Raw genomic sequence first — 14724 nt, 5'->3', positions numbered from 1 at the left:
AGTTTTGTATTTCAGTTTTAAAGGTTTATACAGATGCTGGTCATAGAATAAGAATATCATCAAAAAGTTTTATATCATTAATTCCATTCAAAAAGTGAAACTTGTATATTATATTAATCAATTACACTGATGTATTTCAAATGCTTATTTCTTTTAATTTTGATGATTATAACTGACAATTATGGAAAAACCCAAATTAAGTATCTCAAAAAATATTAATATAACTTAGGACCAATACAAAGAAAGGATTTTTTGAAATCTTTGCCAACTAAAAATTATAAAAATGAAAAGTATGAGCATGTACAGCACTCAATACTTAGTTGGGGCTCCTTTTGTCTGAATTTCTGCAGCAATGTGGCATGGCATGGAGTCGATCATTCTGTGCTCCGTATACTCTGGTATACGGCTGTGTTGACCTTGGACCTCAGAAAACACAGTGGACCAACACCAGCAGATGACATGGACCCCAAACCATCACTGACTGTGGAAACTTTACACTGGACCTCAAGCAACGTGGATTGTGTGTCTCTCCTCTCTTCCTCCAGACTCTGGGACCCTGATATCTAAACGAAAAAGCAAAATTTACTTTCATCAGAGAACATAACTTTGGACCACTCAGCAGCAGTCCAGTCCTTTTTGAAGCGAGACGCTTCTGACGCTGTGTGTTGTTCAAGAGTGGCTTGACACAAGGAGTGCGCAGCTGAAACCCATGTCTTGCATACGTCTGTGTGTAGTGGTTCTTGAAGCACTGACTCCAGCTGCAGTCCACTCTTTGTGAATCTCCCCCACATTTTTGAATGGGTTTTGTTTCACGATCCTCTCCAGGGTGCGGTTATCCCTATTGCTCGTACACTTTTATCTACCACATCTTTTCCTTCCCTTCGCCTCTCTGTTAATGTGCTGGGACACAGAGCTCTGTGAACTGCCAGCCTCTTTTGCAATTACCTTTTGTGTCTTGCCCTCCTTGAGCAAGGTGTCAATGGTCGTCTTTTGGACAACTGTCAAGTCAGCAGTCTTCCCCATGATTGTGTAGCCTACAGAACTAGACTGAGAGACCATTTAAAGGCTTTGCAGGTGTTTTGAGTTAATTATCTGATTAGAGTGTGGCACCAGGTGTCTTCAATATTGAACCTTTTCACAATATTCTAATTTTCTGAGATACTGAATTTGGGATTTTCCTTATATATATATATATATATATATATATATATATATATATATATATATATATTTATTTATTTATATTAATATCATACCTAATTCCATCACACAGTTATCTAGTGAATCTGTAACATAACAAGAATAAACATTTAAACACGTTTAGCATGTTCACAGCTGGGATATTGTAATGATCCAGTTAAAACCCTGCTTGTGTCCTCGGTTTGGGAGGAAGATTCATATCATGTAATTCTGTCTGTGTAGGAGAATGTAGCCTTTGTCAGAATTCAGATCGCTGATAAAGTGTAGAATTAAAGTCACTTCTTCTCTTTATAATTGCAACACTGTAATGGAAATTACCGATTGCTCACTTAATATCCCAAAATAATATCACTGTTTCCATCCCCACCCTTATTTCTCACTCTGTCCATCTGAGATGACTAACACATCCAACTCAATAGCCTGACGCTCCCACGTCCTCACGTAACACTATAAGACTGAAACCGTCGCTCCAAAACTCAAGTCGTCTCACGATCATTATAACCTCAGTCAGGTTAGGTGCCAGGATAAAAACGAGGCTGCAGGGGACTATGGGACACATTTTTTAAGTTCCTAGATCAGATCATTTACACAACTTTAGTTTTATAGAGTTTTTATCTACTTTTGTCTCCCCAGAAAGACTTTTCATTAGCTGTATAATCAGTATGTTGTCAAACAAGGGTACAATCCACTGGACGCTCTGTGCTTCTATCACAGCCTCGTTTAAATTCCTGTCAAAAATTAAATATGGCGCTAACCTGACTAAGAGTCCACGTCCACACAACAGCAAATAAGCTGTTAGTCCTTTATTTAAAGGAATAGTTCACCCAAAAATGAAAATGTGATGTCTATCTGCATACCCCCAGGACATCCAAGATGTAGGTGACTTAATTTCTTCAGTAGAACACTGTAATAATCCAACCTTCATATTCATCCGGAAGAAGGAGGCGGGAACCGGCGGACAATCAAATGAAACTTTAATAATCACAAAATAAACACAAAACAGCGCATCAGCCCCTCACGGACGACTGACGCGCACAAAGAAAAACCAAAACATAAACTAAAGCCCAGGCCTGGTCCTCTCTCGTCCTTCACTGTCGTCGCTCCAGTTTTATATCCTTCCATCTCCTCCGTGGGACTCGAGACCGGTGGGTCGAGCAGGTGTCGCTCATCTCCAATCACTCCATCCTCGCTCCTGTTCCCACGGCCCTCGGCCCAGCCCCACTCATCACAAACCCAAAAAAGATTTTTAACTGAAACCATTACAATCTTTCACACAATGTCCAAACTATCCTGAGCTGAAGAAGAAGAGCGAACACGCTCAGGACAGTTTGGACATTGCATGAATCAGGTAAATAAACAATATAAATGCTGTTCAGTTTCTTGCACAGACCGATCATTTTGTCTTTAAACATCATTGTATCGTCAGGAGCCACAGGGTTTCATTTGGTTTTGTTTGTGTATGTTTTTTTTTTTTTTTTTACTCTTAAAGTCGTGATTCCCATCCACTTCCATTATAAGACTGACAGGCAACGGTTTGAGTAAAAAAAATCTTTGTCTGTGTTCTACTGAAGAAACTAAGTCACCTTCATCTTGGATGGCCTGGGGGTAAGCAGATAGACATCACACATTTACATGTTCCTGTAGCTCAAGTGGTAGAGCATTGCTTTAACAAGCGCAAGGATGTGGGGTTCGAATCCCAGGGAACACATGATAGGAGAAAAAATTGTTAGCCTGAATGCAACGTAAGTCGCTTTGGATAAAAGCATCTGCTAAGTTTGTTAATTTCATTTTAATTTAACTTTTTGGGTGAGCTATCCCTTTAAGCGACCGAATGAAGCGAACCGAATCACACATACATTTTCAGACTCACAACACGTGTTAAGAAATGTGTGTTGCCTTTTGTTAATGCATAGGCTAAAACCAAAACGACCGCAGCGAGTTGCACGAACTGCAAATGGTGCAGACTTCACACTTAAGCTCTCCTTCTAAAAAAAACCTGTGAAAATGTCCAGTGTGGTGAAGTGACAGGCCGCTTCTGTCACGTACAATGTCTCTTTGTTCACTCAGTTGTCAGCCAGTTTCAAATGCAGTTTTATGAAGTTCAATTTTAAACTTTTTAAGACCAAGTAAGTTTAAGCTATCGCCTGCACTTAAAGGTGTCATGAACAGCCTATTTATCTATATATATATTATTATTATTATTTTTATAAGGTCCACTTATAATGTTATCAATATTTTAACATAAAATCACATGTGTCAATATATTATTAGCATTTTACAAAAGTCTAGCAGCAGTGGAGGTAAAAGGTTTTTGACCAGCGAATGTCAGACATACGAGTGCTTTGCAACAATAAAACAGACGCATCCGAGGCAATAAATGCACTGCGTTATATTTTCATAGACTTACAGGTTATAAAGTTTATTGGACTTCATTAAAGTTTATAATGAGTTATGTGGGCATTATTTATTTAACGTGTTTATATATATATATATATATATATATAATTTCTGTAATTTGGCCAAAATAGCATGTTATAAAAGTTAAAGTTACTCTGATATTCCCTTGTATTTTGTTTGTTTTAATGTTTTGCTCGGATTTGTCATCTTATGTTCTTTCTGTAAAGTGACCAAATGAGTCAAAGAAAAGCACTGTTTAAAGAAACCTTTAAATAATTCCGAAATAAAGTAACTGGGCCGTTTGGAGAAGTCTTAAAATTCTGTGGAATATTCTTTTAATGGAACCGTTTTTTTTTTTTTTAAGTATTTACTCACATCCAGATGAATATGCTGAAACAGCTCGTGTCCATTTCTAGGCAACACTGACCACTTCCTATTGACAAGACAAAAGCAGCACTCGCAGTGACTTGTGACCGACATGTCATCGCTGAGAATACTGTGACACACTGAGCACATGACTGCTTCAATTCATCCTAACAACCAGAAATCACATAGAAAAATTTGATTCACATGCATGCATGAACAAAGAAGCTGGACAATTTATTAAATAAAAAAGCTGCCATGCTGAGTCAAGTTTTAAAGTCCATCAGTACCAGAAGCATCATGTGTGTTTAAACTGAAGGAGCACAAGTCTTCAGATATTTCAGTCGAATGGATTTTGAAAACAACATCCAGTTTTTTATATCCCTGAAAAGGTTTCGTAAAGTACCAGAAATCCTCATTCACACAGGTGACAGATGATACGTTTCACAATCCGGATCCGATGAGGTCAAACCAACAGTCACAAGCTCCGAACAAGATTTTTTTTTTTTTTTTTTAAATCTAACTTCTTAAAAATAAAAAAAACTGTCAAACATAGATGTTCCCTTCCGTAAAGTATGGCCTTATGCAAGAGGACCTTTCTTCATCTTACGCCGTGTCTTGTTTCTCTTGAAAACCACAGAAGCCAAGACTGGTGATGCTTAGAAAAAAAAATATCCAGGATAAGTACCACGGTAGACTGAGTCCATTACATCTCTGATGTGTGTGGTGTGATGTTACCTTATATTCCGGATGAAATTGAGAGGGCCTTCATGGCAGGCTTGAATAATTTTTTCTACAAAACATTAATTACAGTTCATTAAATCAACACGGGTCATTTAAATGTTGCATTGTAAAGTTGATTAAAAGATATGTTGTTACCTTCATATTTTCTACATAGATATGACACGCACAAAACTGCTGCAGCTGTAAGCACAATAGTCCACATCACATAGGAAGTACATGAACTGCAAGCGGTGCAGACTTCACACTTCTGCTTTTCATCTAAAAATAAAATACAATTTTAAAAAAGAATTAAAAACACTCATTATATATTTGCTAGTTACTTTTCAACAGCCTTGCCCTGTTAAAATGTTCAGTGAAGTGAAGTTACAGGCTGCTTTTGTCACAAACAATGCTTCTTTGTTCACTCTGCTCTCAGTTAAGGCCCTTTTCATATGATCACAGTTTCTGCAGGTTTTCTAAAGTTAAATTTAAAAAATAAAATAATAATAATAAAATAATAATAATAATAATAATAATAATAATTAAATTTAAGGTATTAGCAACACTTCAAAGTCTGAAAATACAACTTCCAACATCCCTTTTACTTATTAATTAATTTTACCCAAAAATAAAATAAAATAAACAAAACTAGGTTAGATAGGTTTTATGTGTTTTAAGCTAAAATGTCACTATGTTACTTCACGCAAACTTCACGCACACTGTTTGCATAACCTACCCAGACTCAGTAATTTTTTGTCTGATTCAAACAAATCGTAAATAATTTTGAAGATCTTTTAATGGAGAATTTCATTCTACCCCCACCCCATTTTTTTTATTATTACTCATTGTGACTCATTGTCAGCACAAGTCACATTATTCTCATGAGGAAGCACATGTGGAAGTGGTAAATGACAACAACGAATGCACAATGTATCAGATGGTATGGCAAGTGTAAACATATGAATCGGATATAGGTCACAATTGAAAGAACTTGTAAACAGACAGCCAAAAATTTGAATATAGGCAACAAACCAGAATTGGGAATTAAGACCTGCAGTGTAAACGAAGCCATTGTCTTTTAAAATTCTGTCAATTTAATGTCTACAAATATGGCTGGTAGGGATTAAAACAAGTTACTTCCCAGTTCGAAACATCACACACCCAGATAAACCCTGTCTTCTCGAAAAGGCAGCAAAGGTGGTGGGCCATGCAACTTGTTTAGAGAAGAGGAAGGAAAACTAGGGGTGCACGTAAAAATCTGTTCATATATGCATCGCGATTCTGTCTTCTAACGATTCTAATGGATTCATAAGTTTCAAAACCAATGTTCTAAAGCAGCGGCTCTTAATACTGTTCGACACGTCCCCCTGACCCCCCCCCTCTCTCTCTATACACTTTTTTTTTTTTACATAACTATGAGAAGTGTTAAATATAGACGCGCGTGCAGTTGCGGTACAGTATTAATGCTTTAATCAGGATAAAAGCTAACACAAGCAGTGGCATTTACAAATAACAGCATATCTAAAAGTATGAGACAACAACATACAAAAAGCATAGGACTACCATTAAAAGCCATGCTTGCACATGTTCTGCACGATCTTCTTCAATAATATCATCAGCTTCTCAGTCGAGCTCAAACTGATGAGCGATATTAACAATGCAGTTGTTTACAGAACAAACAGAGCATATGCCACTGAGGTGAGGGGCGGGACATTTAGACGTGCGCTGGAGGCGGTTTAGCCAATCATAACACTCTGGGCTAGCCCATCGCCTGTTTCTGAGGGAGTGGCTTCATAAAAAAAGGAAATGATCAGCCCATTTCTTAGAGAAGTGACAGAGCTGTGTGAAAAATAGGTAAATTATATGAAAAATTGTCCTGTTTTTTTTTTTAAACAAAGCATTAAGACATGTTAGACTGGACCCCATAAACACTGAATCACCCCTTTAATACTTAATACATAGTGAACAGCATCTTAAAGAGGCATAAACTCACCTGAACATCCCACTGTCATTTGCCTGGTCATTGTCTGTTGACCACTGGACGCACTGCAGTTAAACGTAACGTTTCTGTTGCCACTAAATGATGCAAAAAGAACAAGTGAAGAGTCAGCAGAGTTTGGGGTTCCTGAAATATACGATCCGTCGAACTCGTCATCCGGCATCCAGGACAGATTCACATTTTGGCCAGATGCAATGCACTCAAGGGCAATGTAGCACTTGTTGTCAATGAGGGAATGAAGCTTCGTCTGGATGTCTGGTGTCTTGAGACTTTCTGCAGGACATTATATCAGTTACTCAATCTGGACCCACAGTCATCAAGCAGAAGTAGATTGTTGACTACACTGGAGACTGCTTACCTCGAACTGTGAGATGAACTTTAGATTGGCTCCGCGAGCCATCTGATTTGACCAAAGCCACGTTGTATGTCATGCTGTCATCTACTGTCACATTGCGGATTGTTAAATCTCCCGTTTCATTGCTGAAGTCAAGTCGACCCTCATGTCTCCAAAACTTGTAAATAATCACTTCACCATCCTTTAGACCCGCAATGAATGTGGTGTTCTGATAAATGGACCACTGAACTCTGCTGAGGTTCCATGATCTGTCTGCTCCAGATTTCAGGACGACTGATTGGCCACTGTAACCAGTGATGTATTCCTCACTGCTGCGCACTGCGAACATAACAGAGATCCGGTGATACGGTGAACGAGCTTGCATCTGAGAGGAAATGTTTTGATGTTTCGCACATAAGGGAAACACCTTGTTTCCAACGAAGCAGAATATAGATTGACTTTCTTCATTTCTCACTCTGACAGGCAATTTCTTTCCTCAAAAATTCTTGAATAATCTACTCCACAGAATCAAACTGTGTAACATTAACAAACAACTCTGCATGATAAGAGTGAATTCTGCTAAACTCACCTTGATGGATACACACGATACACAATAGCACAACTCCACACAGACTCATCGCTCGTTGACTTGGTGTCAATCAACCTGGTTCTTGAAGCCCTTGACCTTCCTTCACGCCGCCCCTTATTGTAGGGCTCCTTATCCAAAAACACAGCCAACTTACTCTTTCAGGGTCATGCGGCAATACTTCGCTTGAAAGAAATGGGAAGTGTGACGCGTTTCCTTTTTCTTTGGTATCTCTTGACATTTCACGAGTGTAGGGGAAGTTGAAGAACATGCGCACTAGATCACACTTTGGTTATTTTGAGCAGACACTCTTAAGGAAGCAAATACATATGTGGAGGCCACTACAACATAACTAATGCTAATCATGACGCTAACACAACCACACTCCTGCTCTGCACATTGTGTATGTATCTCTGTTGGAAAGTTTTTTTTTACAGTTGTATATTATGGGACACTTCTGTAGTATGTTTTGTCTGTGTTTAAAGATGCTGCAGGACGTGGTGTAGCACAAATCCATGAAGTAAACTTCAGGAGATATCCCATGATGTCTATTGGAACATTATTCATGCATGGAGCTCTCTTCTAACAAGTTGATGATCGGAATCAAGTGTGTTAAATAAGAGGGATACGCAGAGCAGTAGTAAGCGAGAACTGGTACTGAGAAACACTGCTCTACTTTTCTAGCTAAAGCAGCATGTAAATCCCCTGAAGCACGAGGCCCCTTCCTCTTCATCACCCACATTATTACAGCTGACGCCCACCACCAAATGAAACTAACGCTTGAACTATATCCATGGCATTTGTTTGAATTATATTCTGATCTGTTTTTATAACAGCAAATTATGAAGGAATCACCCCAAAGTTGTTCCAATGTGAAGCACAAAGAACATTTTGCAGAACTTGATTGATGCTCTTGTACACACAGTGACTCTAAATGTTAATCTGTCATGCTCACAAAACAAGAATTGTTCACTAGAATTCCTCATCTTTCTGTATCCGTCACGTCTTGTGTTTGGCCATGATCATAAACAAGCGGTGTTGGATGTTGTTGACGTTCAGTGTGACTTGAGGAACTATATTTCAATGCAGATCAAACAATACAAAAGGCTATCTGTGACAGAGCGGAAGACATTTTTGTGAATAACAGCTTGTTTGAAAGAAAAGCCAAATAAGTAATCAGCCACATCAGAATTGATGCAGAGACAAGTCAGGAGAGGTCTGGGTAAGTTACACACATTTTTTGCTTATATTGTAACATATTACCTCATAATATTAACATAAGATTGATATGAAAAATACAATATATTATGTAACTTTATGTTTGGCACAGTCTTCAACAGGACCTTCAGTCCAAGCAGCACCTGGTGTGGAAGGGTCAGCATAGGAGATCACCTGGGATGTTCCCCACCCTGAGGTTTTGTGTCAGTATTGTTCGTGTAGGAGGCAACACATTCTCTGGTATAGTGGTACTGTCATTAATGTTTAATTTATTATTATTGTACAACATGTAAATAAGGCTAAAGCTGTCCCTTTCATGTAAATATGAATAATTATAACCACAAACTGTAATGGAACTGGTAATGGAAGGTAATATGAACTGAATAATAAAGTAATATAATTCCTTGACATACCTTGGTACAGAAACCTTGCCGCTTGATTGGCTGCTGTCAGGCGTAACAGACAATGACTTTTTTGTCTTGTGTCGGCAGCTACTGTAACTTTCCAATGTGAAATTTTAATTGATGAAATTAAAAAACTAAAAAAGTACGAAAAAATAACATTATTATGAGAAATGCACAAAAATATTATCTTCGAGTTTGATATGAAAAACATACTTTCCAAAACATGTTTTACTCAATAAAAAAGTTTCCAATGATGCAATTTTTGAACACAAGAAGTAAAAGTACTATTTTGCAGGGTCAATTAACCTTTTTTGGTTAAGTGACCCTGGGGCAGCTGTGGCCTAATGGTTAGAGACTTGGATTAGTTACCCAAAAGTTGCAGGTTCGAGTCTCGGTGCTGGCAGGAGTTGTAGGAGGGGGGAATGAATGAATGAACACCCTCAATACTCATGGTTAAAGTTCCCTTGAGCAAGGCTATGAACCCCAAGTTGCTCCGCGGGCGCTGGATCTATAGCTGCCCACTGCTCGGGGTGTGTGTTCACTTCTCACTGCTGTGTGTGTGCACTTGGATGGGTTAAATGCAGAGCACCAATTCTGAGTATGGGTCACCACTTTTTCACTTTTTGAGTCATGTTCATGTTTGTGTGTGTGTGTGTTCACAAAAGTGCCAAAATCTATGAATAAAAAATTATGAAACCTATACTACTTTTGAGGTCAATTTGTAGTCAAAAACCCGGAAGTGAGTTGGCAGTTAAAATTATGAAAGTGAAACTTTAATGATGCATAGAACTTAAAGCCATATTAAAATGAATTGTTTACGTCCAAACACAAAATGTTCTAAACCAAACAGTTCAACTTTACTGGAAAACGAGGCACCGTATTTTTTTTCTAGAAATGCATTTATTGTAGTAGGCCAAATATTAACATCAAATCTATAGGTCTTCTCTCTATTGTTTATAAAACACATTCAGCTAGATTCACAATTATACTAATGAAAATACATGTTTATTGCAATTAAAGAGTTTTGTTTATATATATTGTGCATATCTTAACAATGTTATAACCCATGAAAAAAAAACGAATCGCCCCTTTATTTTTAAACCTGTTAGTGCTACACTTAAGCAACAGAAACTGCAGACACACTTTTCTGGTAATAAATATCAGTCTTTCATACCACAGTGATGGATTGTTTAGAGGGTCACACAAATGTCATCTCTCTGTGGCTCTCTCTATATCTCTGTGAGAACTCCCTCAGCGGTTTGGGTGGGGTGTTATTTATCTGACATCTGGACACATCATGTGACTTTATCACAGAATCATGTAAAATAACTGTTGCAGTGCTGCAAAACTATTCCTTTTTTTTTACCACAACAAGAATGGCAATACAGTCATTAGCTACTTTGATAAATTATTGCAAGCGCAATATTTCAAAATTCACATATTTAGGGGGAATTTGTGGCCTAACCCTAAGGTTGTGGGTTCGAGTCTTGGGCTGGCAATACCAAGACTGAGGTGCCCTTGAGCATAGCACCAATCCCCCAACTGCTCACTGGGCGCTGCAGCATAAATGATGCCCACTGCTCCAGGTGTGTGTTAACAGTGCTTGTGTGTGTGTGTGTGTGTGTGTGTGTGTGTGTGTGTGTGTGCTCACGGTGTGTGGACACTTTGGATGGGTTAAATGCAAAATATGAATTCTGAGTATGGGTCACAATACTTGGATGTATGGCCTTTCACTTTTTCATATTTCTTCTATTAATCTATTAGTCTACATTGCTTGAACATAGGTCTTGAGAAATTATATTTTTCTCCCATTTATATTCTCTGTCACTCTTGAAACATTTATTCAAGTTCTGAATGGATTTTAAGCCCTATTAGTCTAGAAAGCGTATACATGGCCCTTACTTTATAATCACTAAAACGGTGTCACTTCAGTTCATCACGAAGATTAACATCATGTTACAGTAATTATGTTTCGATCCACCCATTTTTATGTGCATTTTGAATGAAAGCATAAAAACTGCTGGATGGAATTGCCAAGATGTCCATACATTCTAAAAATGTTCATAAAAAATTATGCACACAGCTGAGTAGGACTAACTTTATATCCTATAAGAAGAAATGTGCACAAGTCACGATGGAAACACATTTACCGCATAACCACCATGCGCACTGAAAAAGTCATGTGACTTTGAGCAATCAGACATAATAATTGACTAACAGCAGACTGATCTCTTTCACAGCATGTATATTACATTTTATATTACATTCCCCGAACAACATCAACAGCAACAGGAATGATGCACTAAATTAACTGTACCAGCACATCAGTGAGAAACAGACAGCACACCCTGATGCTTTTCTCATCATAGCTGGGGATTTCAACCATGCTGACTTAAAGAGTGTGTTTCCAAAAATACACCAACACATTAACTTTCCAACACAAGGTAATAACATTTTGGACTTTGTTTACACCACACAGAGAGGAGCTTACAAAGCCCTACTACCGTCAATGACTACCGTCCTATTACACTTACCCCCATCCTCATGAAGTGTTTTGAACAGCTAGTCATGCACCACATCAAGTATGCCCTCCCCTCCTCCCTGAACCACTTCTAGTTTGCATATCGGTCCAACCGGTCGACTGATGATGCCATCGCCACTGCTGTCCACTTAACATTCACACGTATAGACAAAAAAGGTCTCATACGTCAGAATGCTGTTCATTGGCTTCAGTTCAGCATTCAACACAATCATCCCTCAACAGCTTATTTACAAACTGATCCAACTGGGGCTCAACACTTCGCTGTGCAACTGGCTGTTGGACTTTCTGACTGGAAGACCTCAGGCAGTACGGGTCGGCAGCAACACATCCAGCACCATCACACTGAACAATGTGGCCCCCCAAGGATGTGTGTTGAGCCCCCTCCTCTTTACTCTGCTGACGCACGACTCCACACCCTCACACAACTCCAACCTCTTTATTAAGTTTGTGAATGACACGACTATGGTGGGTCTCATTAGCAACAAAGATGAGACAAACTACAGGAGCGAGGTGAGCCACCTGGCCAGATGGTGTAGTGACAACAATCTCTCTCTAAATGTGGAGAAGACGAAGGAGATTGTTGTTGACTTCAGGAGAACACACACTAAGCATGTTCCTCTGACCATCAACGGTGCGACTGTGGAGAGAGTGAGCAGCACCAAGTTCCTGGGTGTGCACATCACAGAGGACCTCTCCTGGACTGAAAACACAGTGGCACTGGCCAATAAATCACAGCAGTGTCTCTACTTCCTCCGCAAACTGAGGAGAGCCAGAGCCCCGGCCCCCATCATGTACACCTTCTACAGAGGCACCATCGAGAGCATCCTGTCGAGCTGCATCACTGTGTGGTATGGCGCCTGCAACGCGTCCTGCCGAAAGACTGCAATGCATAGTGAGAGCAGCTGAGTAGATCATTGGTGTCTCTCTCCCCTCCCTCCAGGACATTTATGGAACCCATCTCAGTAGCAAAGCCCTCCGTCACATAGCATAGCTTCTTCTTCTTCAGGAGGAGACTGCGGAGTCTCCAGGCCAGGACCAGCAGACTGAAGGACAGTTTCATCCATCAGGCTGTCAGGAAGTTGAACTCGCTGCCGAACACTTTTATCAGACTGAATTAGCATTTTTTTGCACTAAAATATTTTTATCTGCACTGTTTGTTCACTTCACTGTTTTGCACTCTATCTGCCATGTACCTTTATTTAACTTTATTTTACATTTTATTAAATGTCTTTTTTACATTCCCTTATTGTATAGTTGTATCTTATATTTTATATTTGATCTAGATTTTTAGGCTCTACTGTTAGTCTTATCTGTATGCAAGAGGGTCTGAGTGAAGGAATTTGGATGCTCTGTATGTATGTACTGTACATGTGGAAGAATTGACAATAAAGCAGACTTGACTATGTTGTTTTGGTCGTTCTGAAATGCCTGAGGAAATTCTGTCATCAAAGTAGTTCTGTATAATTACTGTCTTACATGACTGTGTTACCAAACAGCAGCATCCAACTCTAAAAGCAATGACTACATTAATTGTGTTGCATCCAAGTAATTTATTGCATATAAATTATTATATTCAGTTGCTTCTCCTAGTTTTTCTCAGAGATATTAAACAAAAAAAGTGAAAGTCGTGACATTTGCCAAGTATAGTAGCCCATAATCGGAATCGAATCAGCGCCCGGGGAGTAACTGGGGGTTCAGTGCCTTGCTCAAGGGCACTTCAACCATGGGTATTGAGGGTGAATAACTCCTGCCAACACCGAAACTCGAACCTGCAACCTTCAGGTTACAAGTCCAACTATCTAACCATAAGGCCACAGCTGCCCCTTAGTGCATGTTTATCAGGAAATAACAATTTGGTCTCTTTGACTCGTTGGATGGAAAGCTTGCTTTATTCGTTAATGTTTTGATGCGATATTCCAGTTTTGCACATAAGTTTAATTCACATCTTTGGATGGAAACATAGCTAGTGAGAGGATTAAAACGCATGCATGCAGGAAAAAAAACCCCGGTGTTTAGAGGTTAGTGAAGGCAATGGACAATCACAGGTGTTCAAGAAATCAACATATATCTGTGATTGGCTACATTGCTCAGCGCTACGTAAACACACTGTAAATAGAATCTTTTGTTGACTTCCAGAGCGCAAACACAAATAGCTACAAACTTGAGCCTTTACCACATCTGTTTCCCCAATATCCTATTGTTACAGTTTCAACTGAAGGTGCTTTTAACTCCATGATAAAAACATCAACAGCTTTACTTATCAATGCTGGCAAATCACCATGGAATAAGCAGGATAATGCATGGCTAGCTGTGCATGAAATGATTTTAATGCACTTCATGCCAGGTGGTTCTTGGTCTCCACATTGTGCATTAAAATCATTTAATGCACAGCTAGCCATGCATTATCCCCCTTATACCATGGTCATTTGCATGCAATCTATTTAGGACAATTACACAGTGTTTAGCTGACTGTGTTTTTGAGAACAGTGACCCAAGTTTGGAGAGATGTGTCACACCAATTGAGGAAAAACTGGAATGCAGCTTATTTTGAAATGTACAGAAATACGTGCTTTCATATCTTTAGTTATGATCATGTTATTTACTCACGACTTACTATTTATTATTAATGCCTCATTTCAGTTTGGCTCTATATTTGTATTTATTTCAGTTTATATTAAATGGTTCATGTAACGCTGGACATGTTTCTAAAAGTATGTTTGAAAAACATTGAAGGCAAGCAACCATGGTGTAGTTCATTTAATAGAAAGTGAAAGGACATACAACCAAGTATGGTGACTCATACTCAGAATTCGCGCTCTGCATTTAACCCATCCAAAGTGCACACACACAGCAGTGAACACACACACTGTGAACACACAACCAGAGCACTGGCAGCCATTTATGTTGCGGCGCCCCGGGGAGCAGTTGGGGGTTCGGTGCCTTGCAAAAAGATACATC

The 14724-nt window shown here is 39.0% G+C and overlaps 1 protein-coding gene across 2 annotated transcripts; it reads right to left on the bottom strand.

Annotated features, from left to right (window-relative positions):
* Window positions 1-4515: 4515 nt before the first annotated feature.
* LOC132115715 (uncharacterized) lies at window positions 4516-7809 on the bottom strand. Of its 2 annotated transcripts, none has more exons than XM_059524134.1 (5): window positions 7606-7809; window positions 7041-7443; window positions 6677-6955; window positions 4840-4962; window positions 4516-4618 (listed from the first exon to the last, which is right to left on the bottom strand). In XM_059524134.1, exons 2-5 carry the CDS (start codon window positions 7399-7401, stop codon window positions 4542-4544), a joined length of 840 nt encoding a protein of 279 aa, XP_059380117.1. In that variant the 5' UTR covers window positions 7402-7443; window positions 7606-7809; the 3' UTR covers window positions 4516-4541. The 2 variants fall into 2 exon arrangements, with proteins under 2 accessions (XP_059380117.1, XP_059380111.1); XM_059524128.1 differs by having other exon boundaries at window positions 7041-7355.
* Between the last annotated feature and the right edge of the window lie 6915 nt (window positions 7810-14724).

Source organism: Carassius carassius, chromosome 3 (genome assembly GCF_963082965.1).
Source record: "Carassius carassius chromosome 3, fCarCar2.1, whole genome shotgun sequence".
In the NCBI taxonomy this organism is placed as follows: domain Eukaryota; kingdom Metazoa; phylum Chordata; class Actinopteri; order Cypriniformes; family Cyprinidae; genus Carassius; species Carassius carassius.
Note: the sequence above shows the minus strand (reverse complement) of the source record. Positions and strands in the feature narration are given on the sequence as shown.

Bases quoted from the DNA above. Each gene is read 5' to 3' on its own strand.
- LOC132115715 (XM_059524128.1), bottom strand. From the start codon at position 7,654: ATGAGTCTGTGTGGAGTTGTGCTATTGTGTATCGTGTGTATCCATCAA. The intron at 7,356-7,605 runs GTGAGTTTAGCA...TTATGTTCGCAG, and splicing joins TATCGTGTGTATCCATCAAG to TGCGCAGCAGTGAGGAATAC. The intron at 6,956-7,040 runs GTAAGCAGTCTC...AATGTCCTGCAG, and splicing joins AGTTCATCTCACAGTTCGAG to AAAGTCTCAAGACACCAGAC.